This window comes from Dipodomys merriami, unplaced genomic scaffold, assembly GCF_024711535.1.
Source record: "Dipodomys merriami isolate MVZ:Mamm:240054 unplaced genomic scaffold, mDipMer1.0.p SCAF_12, whole genome shotgun sequence".
Classification (NCBI taxonomy): domain Eukaryota; kingdom Metazoa; phylum Chordata; class Mammalia; order Rodentia; family Heteromyidae; genus Dipodomys; species Dipodomys merriami.
In genome coordinates, this window is record NW_027202493.1 from 40,655,546 (window position 1) to 40,676,631 (window position 21,086).

At 45.1% G+C, this 21,086-nt stretch overlaps 1 protein-coding gene across 1 annotated transcript; it reads right to left on the minus strand.

The window, feature by feature from the left end:
• Nucleotides 1–15,873: 15,873 nt before the first annotated feature.
• On the minus strand, nucleotides 15,874–19,598 carry Nefl (neurofilament light chain). The gene is made up of 4 exons (XM_070016682.1): nucleotides 18,390–19,598; nucleotides 17,385–17,509; nucleotides 16,616–16,935; nucleotides 15,874–16,038 (listed from the first exon to the last, which is right to left on the minus strand). The coding sequence occupies exons 1-4, from the start codon at nucleotides 19,434–19,436 to the stop codon at nucleotides 15,899–15,901; spliced, it is 1,632 nt and encodes a 543-aa protein (XP_069872783.1). The 5' UTR covers nucleotides 19,437–19,598; the 3' UTR covers nucleotides 15,874–15,898.
• Nucleotides 19,599–21,086: the final 1,488 nt, after the last annotated feature.

The following is a 21,086-nucleotide window of genomic DNA, read 5'->3' on the forward strand; positions in this document are numbered from 1 at the left end:
GAAGTCTCTGACACTCACAACAAGAAATACCCACTCTCACACCCCTCTGCTTCAGACCCCACTTCCCCCCATGCAAACACACTCAGCCACACCAACTCTTGGCTTGGTTGATGGAGAGTTACATTGCTAGTGTTTTAGTAATTGGGGAAAATCATGTACAGAATAAAACACCCTCACTAGGAAAAGAAAAATGAAGTTCTCAGCACATAGGGGATTTTAGATGAAAACTCTGATCTCAACCAAGGATATAATGCCAGTTGTTGTTTTTTACCACCATGGATACGTTAATACATACTCTCTTTTCCAAATATTTAATTTTATTGTCAGCCAGGTACGCCCAAGGGTACAATCTTCAAGATGCTCAGTTTCCCAGGGTGCCCAGTGTTCCCCATCATTTTAGTAGGAATATGCCCCAGTCATTAGTCATTCGTCAGTGCTCACAATTTCTGTTACCCCTGCCTAGCATCTGTGTGTAAGTAAATATTTCCAGCACTGAGAACTGAAAGGCAGACTCAACAGACCAACGGGTTTTATTTGGGCTGAAAACCTGGGAAGGGCAACCTTCAGCCTGACTGAAGAGAAAGTGGTATGCCGCCCCCTCCCCCAACAGGGTCTCTTTTTATTAGGCAGAAAAGGTGAATTGAGGCAGCGGGGTGAGCTGGAGGCAGGGTGGGAGAGCGAGCTTAGCTTGAGTGGAGAGTTTCAAGGCTCCAAAAGCATCAGTATCAGCGCCAAAGGTGGCCTGGGTCTCAGACTCCCTTCCAAGACCTCCTGGTGCCTTTGTTCAGGGGTAATGGGACAGGAGGTGGTTCAGCAGGGAGGCAGCAAGGACAGTACTAGGATAGGCTGTGAGGGAGGGGGGAGGGCGGGGGGGGGGGGGAAGGTAAGTGTTTTCAGTTGAAGTCATTTCCCATCCCTATGCAATGACACCTTTTCTTGAAAGCAACTTGTGTTGGATGTTAAAACGCTAATTCTCCACAAGCGATCACATCCATGACACGCAAGGTGAAACCGTTCTTTAAATATAACCTGTAAAACCTGACTCTAGCTATGTAAACTTTAAAAATAAAGAAGAGCATATTGGAAGGACACGGGGCGAGTGCTAGAATAGAAAGCTCAGTCTGGGAAGCAGGTGTTGGGGAAGAGGGGGTGGGGCCCCCCGGGACACAGGTCAGCACAACCACCACAAACCACAGGGCTGATTTGCACTAAAGGCTGTGTTGCCTCACGAAGACTGCAGGACCCGAGCAGCCTCTATTTATCTATATTTATCTCCCACCTTGACCACCCATAGGAGAAGCATCTTGCTTCCCAGTGTCACCCAAACTGGCCCCAAAGATGGAGCAGCCACCTTCCCCAGCTACCATCAGACATCAGAATGAAGGCTGGATCTCCATGCTAGGCTCTCTACGGGCCATTTCAATGGTTAACTGATTACTAAGCAGATAAAGATTACTGTGAAATACACAAAGGCCCCTCAGATCATCTCACCAAGGTAGAATACCAAAGCACAGAATTTGATCCTTAACACACAGATCTTTTATTTTTCTTTTCTTTTTGTAGCAAGGCCAAAACTAGAGACCTAGTCCATCATCCCTAACTTGGTTTTTGATTACTTCATTCCCCACCCACCCAAGGACATTTCCATTTAATCTCTATATTGATTTAATCTCCATATTAATCCCTATATTGATTAGCTCAGTGGAAGAGCACTTTCCCAGCTAGCGCAAGGCCCTGAGTTCAATCCTTAGCTCTGCAAAAAAAGAAAAAAAAAAAGAAAACTACGCTTTTGATAAGCTATGTAAATGTTTCTAAATGAATCATATTGTCTGGCTGACTCATTAAGTCAACAAACATTTACTAAGAAAAGCCAAAATGATCTCTTGTAATTACATATTTTGTTGCCAACGCCAACCATTATACTAGTATTGAAGGAGAAAACAATTTGAAATTTGTGTTTCCAAATATATTGAAAGGCAGAGGGAAAAAATAAATTAAAACAATGCAAACCTCTACGCGATCAGGAAATTAGAGTACGTTTTCTGAGAACAGTCTCTAGTGACAATGACAATAAGCTATTGAACAATAGAATTGCCTATGTTGCCAGTAGTTGCCTTAGAGATGCCTTTTTTTTAAGGTTTTGAGTTCTTACTGTTTTTAATCCTGTAAACTGTACCAAGCTTTCCAATCCATCCTCTGTGGTTGTTTCAATTTATATTGATGTTCAGTTGTGGTCCTTCATTTCTTTCCACACTGAAAGAAAAGCAACAGAACCCTGCCATGAATTATTCACAGAAGGCACTTTCGTATTTCTTCACGCTTAAACCAAAAGCTCAGGTGAACTACTTTCTCTGGGACAGTTGCATCATGAGAAGAAAAAATATTCAAATACAAAAAAAAAATGGTGATTCCTTCAACCACACAGCTTGCAACACAGCACAAATGTGGCGAGTACTTTTTTCTCCTAGTAACTTTCATGTTCAGTAAAAAGGAAAGGAAAGAGTTATTTCTAGTACATTTCCTTCTATTGCCAGTCGGTGCAGAGCCAGTACTAAAACATGATGATATTCGTTTCCACAACAAATAGGTTAGTTGTTCCAGTTTGGAATGAGTTCTTTTTCCTGGTGGTTTATATAATTTGCCCAAAGGAAAAACAGAAGCTATTTTTAAGTAAATTATTTTATTACGATTACACAACGTTTCTCCAATTCCAAGCCTCTTTTATACTTAGATGTGTAGTTTTGACAAAAGTATTTAATTTGAGCTCAAGTTTACACTCATGGACAGGAAGAGTATGTCTGAATCCATTATTACCCTGATAAGCTTCCCACATAGTATGTAAAATAGGGATTCTGAAGTATTCAGTATGATGACAGCAATGAAAATTCCCACCACTGCCTATTCATTGAACTATTACTGAATTATTCATTGAACACATACAATTCTAAATTGGCTCAAGATACAGTTATAGTGTGTGTTTCATTTGGAGATGAGAAATTAATTGTCCCAATAATTTCCTTACATATTGTACTGATGTCAATACAAGTTGTAATTACATTCTCATAATTAGTATAAAATATAGATAAGAATGAAGTCACATGTGTGTATGTTTCAATGAAAACATACACATATGTCATTATTTTGTAGATTTTGTAGAGAATTTTGGTGGAAACTTATTGCATTTTCCACTACAGTAGACTACAAGAGTTGCCAAGATACCCAAGAATCCATCCACAGGACAATGGAGCTTCAAAGTTCTTGGTGCAAATTCTTTTAAACAATATGCAGTATGTAAATACCCTTTAATAAAAAAAGAAGCTGTTTTCTTCTTCCTGCTGGCTTTTTGTTTTTTTAATCAAGGATGACTACTTGCTTCTGAATTTAAACTCTTGAGTGGTAGATCAAATAAAATCACAAATGAAGGACTCCCAGAACCAAGTCTGACAAATAGTAGATGCATGTTAAAAATGTAAATTCTAAGCCAGTTTCCAGTGACTCATGTCTGTAATTCTAGTTACTCAGGAGGCTGAGATCTGAGGATCCCGGTTCAAAGCCAGCCCAGGCAGGAAAGTCCATGAGATTCTTATCACCAATAAGAAGCCACCAGAAAATTGGAAATAGCTCTGTGGCTCAAGTGGTAGAGCCCTCGCCTTAAGCTGAACAGCTGAGGGACAATGCCCAGACCCAGAGTTCAAGCCCCACAATCAAGAAAAAAAAAGTTAAATTCTAATTGCCACTATTATTATTCATAGTTTAAAAAGAAATAATTGAAGCTGTTACATGCATTGAACTATGATATCTCTAAGGATCTTGGTACACATCAAGATATAACCTATAACAAAGTTGCCCCCAACAAAAGTAGACGAGTAGGTACAAACTGGGTGTCGGTGGCTCTCGCTTGTAATCCTAGCTACTCAGGAGGCTGAGATATGAGGATCTCAGATCAAAGCCAGCCCGGGCAGGAAAAGTCTGTGAGACTTCTATCTCCAATAAACCACTCAGAAAACCAGAAGTGGAACTGTGGCTCAAGTGGTAGAGCGCTTGTCTTGAGCTGAAGAGCTGACAGTGCCCAGGCCCAGAGTTCAAGCCCCTCCACCAACCAAAAAAATTAAAAGTAGGTACATCTACAATAAACTTGTACTTACTATATTTCCCCTTAGAGTCACAGAATCCTGAAGAATGGAGTAGCTTCTAGTAATGAGCCCACTGTTCTCATGACTCACAAATAGTTCTTTACCTTTCATTGAAGATGTGCAGTGACAGCAAGTCACTCTCTTGAAAGTCATCCTAACAGGCAGCTTTGACTTTTCCAAGTCTTGTTTATGCTGCCTTAATCTCTGATACCCCATAACTTTTACCAAGGGGTGCAAATTCTTGGGAGTCCTGAAGTGTCTCTTTGCTTTTCCCAGATCAGAACTTCAGATTGGTGAGGGCCTCTGCCCACATCTAAGCAGCTAATAATAATGATAAGTAGTACATTTAATGCCTATCTGACACTCTTCCCAGAGCTCTATATGAAGGTGTTGTTTTGGTTACTAATGAAGAAGTCTGAGTAATAAGAATCTAGAATTTTTTAAACCAAACCCATTTATTTCTCCTATGCTTTTATAGATAAGACAGAAAATACATGTAATATATAGTATTATTATAACACATAATAATATGTAATGTTATCATATATTATATATTTTATACATATATATATATACATATTACTTTTGTATGCTTAGAATGAAACTTCTAAATGTTTGGTGTAGACTGACCCAAATAGATCCCATACTCCAATTGTTTTCACTTATACAGAAAAGAACTGTCTTCCAAGGACTGTTACTTTAAAACTCATTGCTATGTAAGTAGCAGAAATATTACATGAAGAAATATTTCATAGTCATGTCCCCTCTATTTTCTTCTACCTTCCATTATCCTATACCTGTAAATGTGACACTAATTGTGTTGAGTCCTTTCCATTAAAAGTAATACAACAGCTGGGCACCGGTGGCTCATGCCCATAAGTCTAGGTTGAAATGTAAGGATCACAGTTCAAAGCCAGCCCAGGCAAGAAAGTCCATGAGACTCTTATCTCCAATAAACTACTCAGAAAAAGACAGAAGTAGTTCTGTGGCTCAAGTGGAATGCTAGCCTTCAGCACAAAAAAGCTCAGGAATAATGCCCAGGCCCTGAGTTCAAACTCTAGGACTGGCAAAAATACTAGTAGTAGTAGTACTAGTAGTAGTAGTAGCATTCCAACTGGGAGCTGAGATACTCCATGGATCTACTCGCCATTTCATACTTTTAAGGAGGCAATGAGCTAACAAAGGCGTGCTTTTGTACTTGTTAGATTCTTCTAATGCAGAACTGGTTTCATAGGATATAGCAACATGTACCTGCCTATAATCTTTGATCACTCTTTGCTCCTCAAACAAAAGTGTTGCAAGTGAGCTCTGAATGAAAAGGTAACAAGAGATTTCTGGGCATCAATTACTCAGGACCAGGCAGTTCTCAGAAAAGGATGTCTTGAAAGTAACATTTAGAAATTTGGACAAATTTGAATTTGTCATTCCAGTGTCCCACTCACTGTCATCTGTGACTCTCAGAGCTTGAGATTAGATGTCCTTGGCGAGGCATTAAGTTTTAGGGTGCTTACTAATCACTAGGTCTCTGTAAAAGCAGTTGATTCTGCCCACCCACTGAGTTCACTCCCTTGGCAGACCAGACTAAGCATTGTAATTAGAAGAAATCACATTGACTGTGACATTTGAAGAACTGAAGCCCATCTCCAGTCTTCATCAGCCACACATGAAAAATCCACCAATGCTTCCACAGTTATCATTTTTTCTCCTTAGCAATTAGCAAGCTGCTTTGCCAGCATTTTGCTAGGGGATTGCTTAGACTTTGTTCAAGAAGGCAAATATCTCTGCCAAGAATTACCAAAACTCAGGCTAGAGAAGGGAAAGAGAATGAAGTCATCTGAAGTATCTGCTTCCTCCTCAAAGCTGAGGAAAAGAAAGATCTCACTAAAAAGAAAAGAAAGACTTGTGGCGTAAGACAGTTCATGGTGGAGCAATTGCCTAGTTTGTATGTATAACCAACTGTCCAGCTACCACCCTACTAGGCTGAGGGTTTGACGTGCCATTCATGACCCATTTTGTGGCACTGATAATGAAGACCTATGTCGCCTTTCCATCAATAATTCCCCCCCACATGGTACATGAAAGCAGGACCACTAACCCCCAGGTCGTTATTACAATGACAGTCTGAAATGTCACACTGAGAACCTCTCAATATTTGAACTATGTTTTACGTTTCCATTTCTTTGGGTACCACTGATCACTCAGAGCTGTACAGGGAATTAAAAGCATCTAGGAAGTATAAGATGGCTTGCAAGAGCACAGATTTTGATGCCTCAATTAGGACAGAAAAGTAGATCTCCAGGGCTCTGTTTCGCTTTCTAGAAAAATTACAATTCCAGAATCAGAGGTCGGAGCATAATATCACATGCAAAGCTGAGTTCCTCAGTGGTGAGCTGGACTCTTTCCCTACCAGCATCAAAGTGAATGAGTACAGCTGACTAGATTGTAGAAGAGAAACAATGATAGGGAATGGCTGCAAGCACAGTGGACAGGCTGGAAATGTAGCTCAGTGGAAGAGCACTTGTCGGGCATGCCCAAGGCCCTAGGTTCTGTTCCCAGCACTGGGGGAAAACTGTGGGAACAAACTATATAACTCAGCAACGTGTCAGAGACGTGGATACTGTGTGAATGCATGTTACCTACAGAAAACTCTGTTCTGCTGGATGCAGCAAACTGCAGCCAACTGCTCACGGAGTAACGTGTGAAGCAGAGGACAGAGTCAGCACCTGGAGGGTAAATCCTTCTGAGAGTGGTGAGCTCACGCGCCATGAGTCGAATGATCTATTCATTACTTACGTTTTGATTTTTACTATGGGAGAAAGAAGGTGTTTGTTTGGCTGGTTGATTTTTCTATAACTACAAATTCATTATTCTATCAAGACAACAATGACCTCAGGGATATTTTTTAAATGTACAAAAGAAGCTAAAATAAAGACAGAGCCAGAGATAATCACAGAAGCCTATCCAGTTCTATCCAGTTCTTCATTCACACTTATGTCTCTTCCTTGCCACCCTGGCTGGTTGGGGAACTATCAAGGCAGGAAGTCAGAGCACAGATAAGTAATAAAAGTCCACAGTGAACAACTCAAAATATAACTTGTACCAACTTGAAAGGAAAAAGAAATGCTATTGAAAACCAATAGCATTTCTTTCTTCTAGACTTTTCTCCTTTGGAGTTGGACCTGAGCACTTCAAACATGGTTACCCAAGAGGCAAGAGAGGTGTCTTGTGGCCAAAATCAGGCAGAAGGTCCCAAGGCATGCCAGGAAAGAGCAAACCAGAGAGCACTGGTCATGTGGGTTCTGGCACTAATAGTACTATCCATCTCCAAAGGAGTGCTGGTATTTCAAACATCTGCCACTCAAATACGTCTCTGTAGTTTAAAAACTTCACACATACCATCTTATTTGAGCCTTCACAGTATATAGTACAGACACTTCCAGTATCTGTTTTCACTTTTCCAGTAATTCTTTTCTTAATCTGGAAACTGACAGAAAGGGATTTTCACCTTCATCTGAAGAAAGTAGGCCCTACCACACACTTTTTTTAAAAAAGGAAAAGTACGTGTCACTTTTTAAATTCTAAGTATAATAAGTATTCATTGTAGAATACTCGTGTTATACAATAGCCATCCACCTTTCTGTCTCTCAAGAATGCCATTACGTTCTAGAATACTTCCTTCTGCCTCTTTTCTGTGTGCCAGTAGGATGTGGCCAAGGTTATTTATACATAGCATTTAGTAATCCATTTTTTTTGGGGGGTCAGGTTGTGGGCCTGAACTCTGGGTCTGGGCGCTGTCCCTCAGCTCTTCAGCTCAAGGCTAGCGCTCTACCACTTGAGCCACAGCTCCACTTCTGGCTTTTTTTTCTGCTATGTGGTGCTGAGGAATCGAACCCAGGGCCTCATGCATGCAAGGCAAGCGCTCTACCACTGAGCCACCTTCCCAGCCCTAGTAATCCATTTTTAGTAACAACCTATTATAACTGTTTCAAATCTATGACCGTGACTACATGTCCCATGATACTTGGCATTTATCATAGTCTACCATCCACCTGTCTGCAATCCTGGTTGCTCATTTATTTCAACTGATTCAATAGCTTCAAAAATATAATATTACAGCCTCACCTTATGTAGATCATGAAAATAAGCAAATCTGATTGACAGCACTTCACTATCATGACAATAACTATACTTGGCCCTTTCTTAAAGACCTCACAACCAAGGCACAACCAATAAATGTTAATTGAGCGCCCAGTCTATTCAGGAAAGGTGCCAACTCTTGCAGAGAATGAGCTGATATTAGATTTACCTCCCACTTAAATCTGAGTCAGCATAAGCAATCTGTCATGGGATTGTTTGGGGATCAAAACTTGGCAGTGAGTAAAATAAATAACAATGGCAAAAGTCAAGAAGTGGGCAACAGAAAGTTGGGAAAGAGCCCAAAATAGAAAGCAAACCTGAGAGATTAAGGAAAGGTCAGGAAAGGCAGAACTGAAGGAGAAGCCTGACAGAAAAGAACTGACAATGGAGATTAATCGGGAAAGTAAAGTCCAACCACCAGTCAGGAGCTACCTATCTCCTAGGCATCCTGGCCTTTATATTCTCAAGTTCTCCAGGCTGAGAAGAACATTAATATCACCATAGCTAATATTTACTACAAATTGATTAATTGTCAAGATCTAGGCTTAAGAAGTTTCCATGGGATATATTGTTTAATTTCATGAGATAAACATAGCAAATCCCTACAGAAGCTAAGTTATTCAGTTACAGAATATCAGAAAAAAAGACTCAAACTAGTTGTCTCCATCCTTCCTTCAAAGGACATCTAGATTCATCTGACTCTTGAAATGTTTAGGTTCATTTATAACAGTCTGCTAATGTCAGAAATACGTTGGTGATAGGGCCTACTGTCAATCAAGGTGGCCCTTCCCATTTGAAGACTGCTCATTCATTCAACAAATATTGGTAAGCACTGACAATCTCTGAGATAGGCACAGTTCTAGGTCCTGGAAACAAGCTAACTTTCGGGAATGAAACTGATAACTTTTGAAACTACTGAGTTTACTATAAAGACGGTAAGAGAGTGATAGCTAAGCACAGAAGTGGCCAGTTACAAAGGTATTACAATAATCTAGATTAAAAAATAGTTGGGTGCCTAGAATCAAATTGGTAGCCCTGGGAAGTGGTGAGAAACGCTGGGCCACAAGGCATATGTTGAAAGTGAAGTCCATAAGATGTATTGATGGGTAAGTGAAGAGTTCTGAGAAGAGAGAAATCAGAGATGACTCCGGAGGCCTGGAAACTTGAAGGTAGACTTTCCAGCTAGTAATGTGTAAATCAGCAAGGAAGACACCAGAAGAAGGCAGGGTAGGGAGAGCGGAGTGGGAACTGGGAAGCTGACACGGGAAGTTGGTTGGCATGAGACATTAACGTAGGGTTGCCACAAACCCTTTGTTTCTTATTTGATGTGGGGTATGTGTCCCCTTACCTCTCAGCATTGGGAGAAAGTAGGACTCACTGACAAATCCAAACCTGATGATGCTGATAAATTTTTTTTATTGCATTGAAATTAAAATATCAACTGTGAAGAATGAAAGGAAAGGCCAGATGGAGAGTCAGTTCCCAGATGGAGAGTGGGAAGGAACAGAGGAGAAAACAAGCCTACTCAGGGCATTGGAGATGATGATAGATTGCGCTGCCTGTGCTCGCCATGTGATTACTTAAGTCATTCAGAGCATTTGTTTTTATTGTGTTTCTTCACAATCAGGCTATTCCTAACCAAGAAGACCTGTCTTTGTTCCCCAGAAATGAGGATGAATGATTTCTCCACAAAGAAATAGCTGGCTTCGTTTCATGGTTCTTTAGTCCCATGTCTCAAGAGACAAGGCCCACGACCCTCAAGTGTGTTCCCGATTTCTACAATTATTTCCGGTGAATGAGCGACATTGGCTGGAACCACTCCATGTGTTAGTTACAAAGGAGTCAGGAAGGAAGCCTAAGATCCCAGGAAGAAGGAAAGAAAAGGAGAGAGAGGGTTCCATTCTAAACCATGCAGGCTTGTGCATGGTGGTGATCGTGTCAGAACCTTATCAGCCTAAGTGCTTTACCCTAAACCCAAGCACCAGAAAGGAGCAGGAATAATGGTGGTAACATCGTTTCCCAGTCCTGGGTGACACCATCTTAGCATGTAAAAGTTCTGCCAGAAATCATTTGCAAACCACATTTTCCTCCTCAATCTCCATTTCCTTGGGTGTAAAATTTTTAATCAAATTATTTCTTGGTAGTTGCTGCAACTTCAGAATTCTCTAATTCTGTGAGGCTTCATGCAGGGAGGTCTTTCTTAAAACAGCTAAGAGTAGTAAAGGGAGGAATATCCCAACATAAGCAATTTCCATTTCCAGCAGTGAACTACCACCCTACCTACCCAACTGCCGCTTCAAAGGGAACAGGAACAAATCCTGCCCTTCACCCTCTTCTCCTCCGCACTCTGCCACATTGTCAGCCTTTCCCAGCTCACGAAATGGGAATGCCATCAGATAAGTCTCCCGGAAAGGTTTCCTGTGTCAGAAGTGTGGCATCCATCCTTTGTGGAACCTAGTGTGGTGGGAGGGGGCGGGAGGGGGGAGGGGGAAAGTGCAGAGGTCGGGGGAGGGATTTGGTCCTGGAAAAGCAAAGTGGAGAGGTGGCCTGGAAGGGGACACTGAGGCTTCCTCCCTTCCTCTCTCTCACCTCCTGGCCTCTGTGGTGGGTAGCAGCTCTGCTCCACTGGATGCTCCTCCTCCATGATATGATGCCTGGCAACAGACTCCAAAACAAGACCATGAGCCAAAGTAACCTTTCCTCTTTTTAAGTTGATTGACTCAGGCATTTCACAACAGATACACGAGAAATACAATAAACCACTCAGATCAGAAATTCTGGAGTCATCCTTGATTCCATACAATCTCCCACATCTGAACTTCCAGCAAATGGCATTGTCTCTACCTCTGAGATACAGGCAGACAGTTACAGCAGCACAACCCTAGCACAACCACCCAAGGGTGTATTATCATCACATGCTGGATCCTACTGATGGTGGGATCAACACATAGTTCCCCAGATGAGGATACTGTAAGATGAGGATCTTACTCTGGCCTCAGATCTCTGGCTACATTCCCAAGTCTGACACCAATTTGCCTGCCTTCACAGGTGTAAATGGCGTGTGGCTGACAGGTGCGATTTTCTCTAGCCCATATCCTGGGTGTGTGAATCTGGCGGGGGGGGGGGGGGGGGCGGAAGAGAAGAGACAGCAAGGCAGGGTCACCTCCAGCAGCTATGCTTTAACCTGAGTAATAAACACGTGGCATTCTCCATGGAATGAAGTGGAAACAAACAAGCTGGATCATCCCTTGCTTGGGAACCAGAGCATTTTCAATGTGTGGTTCTGTTTTTGATGGTAGCATACATAGAAAAAGAAAACAAAAATTGAATTTTGCTACATAAAGCATCCTGCTAGTTGCTGACTGCGTTTTTTTTTCTCATTTTTTCTCCATCAGGTAACTCAGGAAAATGGCCACTAGGCCACATGCAAATTATAGGATGAGGGGTGGTTATAAATTGAAAGCATGACGTTTACCACCTGGCCTGATTCAATTTCTATAGACGCATGTGGGGAGATTCCACAATGAAACCCCTCTGAATTAAGGGACAATATCACTTAATTCCACTAGGAGAATGACTGGAGAAATAGGTCAACAGAAGGGCAAGCAAGAGGATGGATCCATTGGATGAAGATATTCTTTGTCAACCAGTCTAACAATTTTCACAAACATGCCCCCTTAAGTTGGCATACATGAGACTGAACGCTGATGAGAATAGCAAAGAATTATTTGAAATTGGAATTGGCTCAGAGAAGTTCTCCATTTCATAACAAGATCTTCTTGTTTATAAGAGAAATAATCATGTGTGCAACTAGGCTGTGGTAGTTTCCAGCAACCGCTCCCTCTTGGTATGCATGCTATTATGCAGGTCCCTTCTACATATCACACAGCCTGGTCTTCCTGCAGTAGTAATAGTGCACGACCTTCAAGGCTAAATTAAAAGATCTTGCATCTGCTGCATTGGTTTCTCGATAGACTTGCTGTGGGAAAGGCCAGCCGCCATACTGTAAGGATGCTCAAGCAACTAGGATCCACTGAGTGGAGAGGAAAACTACCAGCTAAGTGGATGAACCACCTTGAAGAGGATCCTGCAGCCCTGTCTAGGCCCTTGGATGGCAGAGACCTCAGACAACATCTGAGGACATCTTCACAAGGACCTAAAAACCAGCATTCCCAGCTGAACTCTTCCCAAATCCTTGATCTGCAAAAAAACTAACAATAAACAAAGCTTTGACGTGGTTAGCTATCGGAAGCAATGGATAACTAGTAATGCAAACTGCATATTGATTTGCATAATATTGTTTAGTTATTAATATAAGCTATTGTTTTCAATTCCTTCTCTATGTGGTCATACCCTTGATAAGAAATTATTGCAGAATTGTTCTCAGTTGAACCACGTCATTCTATCTCCACTGTCACTGTCCTAAGTCACCATTTCCTCATTCTTTACCTGGACAACAGGCAGATTTTAGTCTCTCTGCTCTGATTCTTGCTTTCCTGACTAACCCATTCTCCGGTCTTTAAATACCAGAGTAGTCTTTACAAGATGGAAATGAGACCACCTTACACGTCCTGTAACATTTCTGAAACTATGAGCAGATAGAAGAATAACTATCCTAGAACCAGCATCTGATCCTTCAAGTTGAATTTCAATTTATCTCTGTTTCTAAGGCCTGGTTCCTGACTTTCCAAAGTATGAGATTAAGCAGAGAGATTAAGATATATTCTTGAAGCCAGGCATGGTGGTACTCTCCTGTACAATCTCAGCACTTGGAGGCAGAGGCAGAGAATCTCAAGCTCTAGTCCAGCCTAGACTACAGAGCAAAACCTTGTCTTAAAAGAGAGGGAAAAAAAGCAAATATGAAACAATAAAAGAGAAACTTGAGCTTCAGAAGAAAAGCAATGACAAAAGTGTTGCAGGAAATTTTGAGTCCTGAGTGGAGATGGAATCTGAGACATTCACTGATGAACCTGTATGTAAATAGGCAAATGGAGGCCAGGGTCCAGGTGGAACAGAATAACCCAGCCATCTGGGGCAGGTGTGCCATCTGGGGGTAGATGTGCTTTGTGCTTCTCTGCCCTTTCCACAGCAGGACATGGACTGAATGGAGACTGACTGTTGAACACTCTTGGCTTTCTAGTCAGCCTGAAGGAATTTGAGCTGATTGACGAGCAAGGCATTCACTAGAAATGCAATGCGCTTCAACAATAGCAGGAACTGTGTTGGATATCAGGGATATGAGAACACAGGGTTGGGGGGGCAGGTCTTTACTAAAAAATCACAAACTATATGCCAATGGCAAGTATGAAAAAGTCTACAAGTGTTCTGAGCATATTTAATCGAGGGATTCAACTCCAGAAGAAGTCAGGGAAGGTTTCCCAAAAGGTCTAACATGTAAGCCCATGTAAGCCTGCATCACCAGGAAGAATGGCCAAGCAAGACTGAGAGAAGCAGAGAAAGGCAGAGAGCTGCACAGGATGGACTTAACAAAGCCCTACATTGGATAAACAAGGGATCGCTGTGGCTACAACACTAGAAATGAGGGGGGTGGTAGAAGGGGTGTAGAGGAGGAGGGCAGAGAAGTAGAGGGCCAACTTTTTGAGATTGTGGGGTGTGTATTCATAGAAACAGGGAGCAATCAGAGGGTTTTAACAGGGAGATAATGATTGAAATGTTCTGATGATCAGTCTACTGTAGTATCTTGATGAAAGGAGGCAAGGGTTGACTTTGGGGGAGTCATTAGGGTGGTGGCATCTAGTGTGGAGAAGTGGGGATGGATTCAAGATCAAATGCCAGTAAAAATCAGTAGGTCTGTGGTCGCTGAGACTAGAGGGTGGAGGACGGGGAAAGGGAGGTAAGAGAAGAGGTATCTGCTATACAGAATGGGTGGCTGGGATGTGAGACCAATGTGGAAAGGGGCACTAGAGGAGGAGCATGTTTTGGGAAAAGGGAAGCAGAAGGAAAGTGGTACTGAAATAAGTACCGAGCACCATATTAGGGGAAATTTTTAAAAGACTTCTAACTCATTGGGTTTGGGTTTTTCAGTATTTTATTATGGCACACAGGACAGAGTATGGAACGGTGTTTATACTTCACTCAAGAATTTCTCACCCCAACAAACTATTTCCACGTGGACGGTTACTTTTTACACATATCCACATCATGGTAGACAAGGAAATATTTTACTTACTTGTACACTCACATATTCACTAAAAGTAAGTAGTGTAAAGGCTTCAAATAACTTAAAATGGCAGCCGCTTTGGTGGTAGGTGCAATACATGACTTTTAAAGGTCATCTAAAGCAGATATTGAACAAAATTAGCTGGCAAGCACAGTTCTTGTAAGAACAGAAGCATAGTCGCAATAGTCAATAATTGCATCTCAATTTCACATCAAATACAGAGTTTTCATAATGCCACAGTGGACACAGACAGGCAGGGTATTTATTTGATGCAATATTCAACCAGTTAAGCTATCATTAGAATCCAAGTATTCTCCAGGTAAGACATGCAGGACAATATCAATGTAACACATATGCATTTTCTCCCTCTTATGTGATTGATAATCATCCATCTTTGTGATTTTTTAAAGGCTTCAAAATGTGTGGCATTAAATGATATTTATTTGAAGCAATAGGATTAAGCTAATAGCACAAAGAACCATGAGTTCAGGATTGTAGGCAACATGTTTCCAGGGACAAATAACCTTTGATAATCTTACCTTCTCTACCACTCCTAAACATTGAGGAAAAGTATTCCTCTTGATTTAATCATGAGCTCAGGTCCAACTGCCACCCTTGATATTGAAAATGTAGTTGTAATAACTGTGGATTTCTATTTGGCTCACATTGCATGATTACATTCCATACTAGTTGGCCACAAAGAATGTATTTGTCACCTAATTTTGAAATTATCTCCTAGGTAGCCATCTTCTAACTTTATAAAGGAGCAAATTTGGTGTTATTTTTATGTATTCTCACTCATGGTTTATCATCAGCAAGATTTTTGAGGGAAGAGACTTCCTCATATCCCTCAGAATTTCCAATTGAGGAATTAAAAATAAAAGTACTGTAGCTGTTAACCTCTGGATTGAACAAAAGCTCCGAGGTCAACAATCTGCTTGTATATGCTTTATACCTGTACTATCTTTAAGGTATTTTAATTAAGTCAAAAACACAGCCAGCCATGTCATTCAGTGTATCTTTATTTACTATTTATTGCACATAACTCGAGGTCTTTAGTTTCTAACCACCAAAGGATCAAAGGATTAATTTTTCATGAAGTTTAACATTAACATGAGTGAATTCATTTGCTTTTTTTTCTTTAATTGTAAACATCTGAATGATTCTCATTGCCAAAGATCCTGAACTCATAAGCGTGAACCATGCATAGGCTGGCGGCAGCCAGAAAGCCACTCTGCAAGCTAACAGATACTCTGCATAAGGAGAAAAATTCATAGCACAACACTGAATGTCCAACCTAATCATCTCAGAATTATACATGTAGTGACTTCGTAATTCATATAGGATCTGCAACTCAACTGGCTGGTTGGTGATGAGGTTGACCTGATTTGGGGAGAATTATTCTGGGAATAGTTAAGGAAAGTGGGGGTAGGGGTGGGGGTGGGGCTCAATCTTTCTTCTTTGTTGCTTGCTCCTCTCCAGCACCTTCCTCTTTCTTCTCATCCTCTTCGGATTCTTTGGTGTCTTCTTCCTCACCATCACCTCCTCCTTCTTCTTCCTCCTTTGCATCTTCAGATTCTTCCTTGGCTGTTTTAATATAAAAAGAAAATTTACAAAACCCAAACCCAGGGAAATGCAGGCCAGACATTTCTACAAAGGCCCTTAAACAATAAAGCACATGTACGGGAGGCCTGCCAGACCCTCCACTTGTCAAAGCACGTGTTCCGCACAATGCTTCTCAAGATCCTTCTCCACCCATCACGGACTCGAGGGCAATGGTACCACTTTCAAGTGATCTCATTGATCACTGGATATTTCGCTTCCTCTTCAAGGCCTAACCTCAACATTTTTATATGTGTGTCTTTTGTTTGTGTTCTTTTAAGATGCCAAACTATGGTACTAAATGAACAGATTGAAAGTGAAACTTCGCTACAAGTGTGTATCAATTAAAAATATTTGCAAAGAAGATTCTGTAAAACTTTGACCCATCACCTCACTGACTAAAGGCATGGCGGAATCAACACACAGGCTCTAGTGGAGATTGCAACTTCATAGGTGAGTACATTTTCCCTAGATAAGCAAGGGCCTATCCTGGGTTTCTGGGATCAACTGGCACTGATCTGAACCCGCACACAGAATGGGAGGGGCTTGTTTTTAAGGATACCTTCTTCCTCTTCCCCTCCCTCCTCTTCCTCAGCTTCTTCCTTCTCCTTCTCCTCCTCCTCGGCTTCCCCTTCCGAGGGGGGCTCATCCTTGGCTTCCTCAGCTTTGGTGGCCTCAATGGTCTCCTCCACCTCGATCTGCTCTTCCTGGACATGGCTGGTGTAGTAGGAGGGGAAGGAGCGGGCGGACATCAGGTAGGAGCTGGTCTGCAGACCACCATAGGTAGATCGGCCAAAGAGCTGGGAGCTCTGGGAGTAGCTACTGGAGAGGCTGCCCATGCTCGTAAAGGTGAGCCGGGTCTCTTCACCTTCCAAGAGTTTCCTGGGGATACAGGAAAAGAGTGGGGTTTAAAAAAAAAAAAGAAGGAAAGTAAAAAGAAAATGAATAAATCAACACAAGAAGTGACTTCCTCGACTTGCTCTGAGCTCCTACTATGAAGACAAATGGCTGGTTATTTTGTGATTGAGATGAAAAAAACAAGCACCAACAAATTACCAAAACAACACCCCCCCCAAAAAAAATCAACCAGACAGACAAAAAGAAACCCTAAATAGTCCTATTCAATTTCAAATTTAGAGGGAAGCTGAGACTAGGACTCATGATGGCCAAGATAACTTCTTGTGTGTTTGTCTAAATACTTTCTTGCAAGAAGCCAAAAACCCAACACTTCATTATTATTCTTGGAGGCTTCTGACTCAGTGTGACTTTCAGTGGGATCTGGTGCTCTTTCTCAGGCTTCGAGGCCATGCCCTCTGGCCCTGTGGCTTTACCTGTAAGCTGCGATCTCAATGTCCAGGGCCATCTTCACATTCAGGAGGTCCTGATATTCTTTCAGGTATCTTGCCATTTCACTCTTTGTGGTCCTCAGCTCATTTTCCAATTTGTTGATGGTGTCCTGTGGAAAGATTTAAGACACATCTAGGCATAAATCCCTGCTGCTTTCATTGTACTGTGGTACATTCATAGCTGTGCAGGGCTGTTAAACCAAAAATGCCAACCTCTTAAAAAAAAAACCCTCTCCCCTTTATTCTTAAAGAAAGAAAACCCTTCTTGCCTAAAATGCCAGCTTCAAGAAATGTGGGAGGAAAAAAGTTAAGACTTGAAAAACTGGAAATCCCTTCAACCTAAGGATCATAAAAATGGCTATTTTATAGGAAAACTGCTTCAAACACAAGCTAGTTAGCCAGGTTGCATTGGAGAACATGTATGCATTGTGCACAGAAAGAAGTAGCTCCATCTTTTTTTTTTTTTCTAAAATGGCTTTTCTCCAAAAGGCTTTCTGCATAGCTCTATTTCTACTCCTCCAAAAAAAATAATCAGTGGTTTCCTGTGATCAACCATCACCAGCTAAGGGCCTTAAACAGTCTTGACTGTGTTCCCGGGTCTCTGCTATAAGGTGGAAATGCTTGGTTAAAAGGAGCTCTGAATAAAGCGAGCTGGTTGAGAAGTCAGTTTATGGACCCGTTGAATCCAATAGGTGGAGATAGTGGCTGGTGGGGGGGGCTGGTCGGTAGAGAGAGAGGAGGTCACTGCAGACAGAGGGCAACGCCCAACTCCCCCTCCCTCCCTCCCCACTTCTGGGGTTGCTCCTGCGGAACAGGACAACTAACTGCAGCACACCGCAGCTTTCCAGACTGCGGAGGCGCCGCCCCGCCCCGCCCTCGCGGTCTCCAAGGAGCCAGGCCCCACCTCTACCACCTGCCCGCGCTTTAGGAGGGGGGGGACACCACTTCGACCCCACCCCGCTTGTCTGCCGGCTCCCGAAGGCCGGATACCTGCATGGCGCTGATGTCGGCGTTCTGCTTGTCCTCCAGCTCCTGGAGCTGCTTCTCCAGCGCCTCGTTCATGCCCCGGCAGGCCTCGATCTCCAGGGTCTTGGCCTTGAGCAGGCGGCGGCTCTCGGACACCTCGTCCTTGGCGGCGCGCACGGCGTCGGTGTTCTTGGCGGCGCTCTCGGTGAGCACGGTGAAGCGGCTCTTGAACCACTCCTCGGCGTTCTGCATGTTCTTGGCGGCCAGCTTCTCGTACTGCGCGCGGATGTCCTTGAGCGCGGCGGAGAGGTCGGGCTTGGAGGACACGTCCATCTCCACGGAGATCTGCGCGTACTGGATCTGGGCCTGCAGCTCGGCGATCTCCTCCTCGTGCACCTTCTTCAGGAAGGCGATCTCGTCCATCAGGCTGTCGATGCGCTTCTCCAGCTCGGCGCGCGCCAGCGCGGCCTCGTCGGCGCCCTTGCGCGCCTCCATCAGGCGGCCCTCGGCGTCCTCGCGGCTCAGCACCTCCTCCTCGTAGCGCGCCTGCAGCGTGCGCAGCGTCTCCTCCAGCCCCTCGCGCTCGCCCTGCAGCGCCTGCTTCTCGGTCGTGGCGTCCTCGGCCGCCAGGCGCAGGTCGCGGATCTCCTGCTCGTACAGCGCCCGGAAGCGGGACGGCTCCGAGTGCTTCTGGCGCAGCACCAGCAGCTCGGCCTCCAGCACCTTATTCTGCTGCTCCAGCTCGTGCACGCGCTCGATGAAGCTGGCGAAGCGGTCGTTGAGGTCCTGCAGCTGCGCCTTCTCCTGCGTGCGGATGGACTTGAGGTCGTTGCTGATGGCCGCCACCTGACTCAGGTCGAGGTTCTCCAGGCTGGGCAGCAGCGACCCGGAGCTGGAGGAGTAGCTGCGGCGCACGGACAGCGAGGAGGACACGGGCGCCGAGTAGCTGGAGTAAGCGGAGCGCGCCGTGCTGTAGCCGCTGCGCACGCTGGAGATGTGGACCCGGGGCGTCTCCACGTAGCGCCGCTTGTACGAGGTCGAGTAATACGGCTCATAGCTGAAGGAACTCATGGTGGCGGCGGCCGTGCGCCCCCCGGCCCGCCCCCGGCCGGGATGGAGGCCTAGAGAGAGAGAGAGAGAGAGAGAGAAAGAGAGAGAAGGCAGGGAGGGGAAGAGAGGGCGCGGGGAGGATGGATGGCTGTGTGCAGCTCGGCGCCGGCCCGGCCGCCCCTATTTATACGCCAGGCGGCTCCTGACGCAGCCTGCGCGCGTCCCGGCGCGCGGGCCAGCGGGGGCGGGGCGCTGCCGCAGCCCCGGGGCGGGTTCTGCGCCAGGAAGCCGGGCGGGGAGGGGAGCGGGGAGCGGGGGGCCGGCCCGGGAGCTGGCGGGGGAGCTGCGGCCCCGCTCCCCGCCGCGCCTCTCCCGGGCCACCCCCCCCCCGCTCCCTCCGCGACCCCCGTCTCCACCCACCCCAGCGTTTCCTTTCCCTGTCCCCTCGCCCGGCCCCCGCCCTGCTGTCTCTACCCCACCCCCGTCCCCGGGTCACTTGGACATTTTCAGTGCCCACAAGGCCACAGGGTCTCACTCCCCACCGATTTAGGGCCACGCGCCCCCCTCCCAGCGCACCCCCCTTCTTACCCACCCCCACCCCCGCCCCAGCCTCGACCATCCACCTTCTTGGTATTAACGGTGCCGTGAGACGTTTGAGATCACATAACCATCGATCATGGAGTCGATGTGGCACCGAGGCGGTGTTTGGTGGCGCAAAGTTCTGCGCTTCTGTGGGTTCCTTTCTCCCCCTTTTTTCCTTTTTATTAGTGGCACGCGCCCCGTCCCCACACCCGGGCTATTCGCCCCATCACACTGCCGGGCAAGCGCAGCGCCTTCCGTGTCCCTTTTCAGCCTCTGGGCCCGCCGGCCACTGTGTCCAGATGTTCCCATCTGGGGGTGGGGAGGGGTGCGGTGGGGGTGAAGCCTGGGCTGCTTTCGCGCGGGGACGTGGCGGTGAGCCGGGAACGCGCGTGGAAGCGACTCGGGAGAGCGGCTGGTGAGGCCGCTGCGCGCTCGGCCGAGGCTGACGCCCGTTCGAGGCCACGTTCCCGCCTGGAAGGGGCGAGGAGAGAGGGGAGCAAGGCCTCCCTCCTCGTCCCCCCTCCACCTGTGGGACGCCCCAACCTGAGGATTTCGGGAAGCGGGGCCGCGGCCGGCGGGGAGCGCAGGGCGAGGTCTCCCCGAGAAAGAACACGACCCCGAGGCTGCGCGCTCCGCGAATAGAATTTGGGATTGCTAACCTATTATTGCTAATAATAACCGCAATCATAATGCCAGATGCGCTCGGGACTCCAGGGCCTGCTTTAGAAGCTCCCAGGCCACGCCGCGCGAGGCGCCGGGTCGCCTCGGGGTTCACGGAGGCGTTCAGAGGCTTTCAGAAGATCCCGAAGGATTTTCGTTTCGTGTTCGGTTTGTTTATGTAACCTAGCATTGGCGTGAAGCTTACTGATTTCTTTTTCTTTCTTTCTTTTTTCAATTGCGCTAAGAAGATACCTGTAACTTTGCAAATAGAAACCCTGGACCCGCTTCGCCCTACCTGGCTGGATCGATGGATAGACTCTGGGAAGAGGGTGGGGTGGAGCCGAAGCCTGGAGGGCCTGTGGGACACACAATCACAAACCGCAAGCCCTCGACTCTGCATTCCTCTCCCTGCTCAGGGCTGGAGCTGGA

Excerpts from the sequence above, each read along its gene's own strand:
- Nefl (XM_070016682.1), bottom strand. The coding sequence starts at position 19,436 with ATGAGTTCCTTCAGCTATGAGCCGTATTACTCGACCTCGTACAAGCGG. Across the intron at positions 17,510-18,389 it reads CCGACATCAGCGCCATGCAG|GACACCATCAACAAATTGGA; the intron begins GTATCCGGCCTT and ends ATCTTTCCACAG. Across the intron at positions 16,936-17,384 it reads ATTGAGATCGCAGCTTACAG|GAAACTCTTGGAAGGTGAAG; the intron begins GTAAAGCCACAG and ends CTGTATCCCCAG.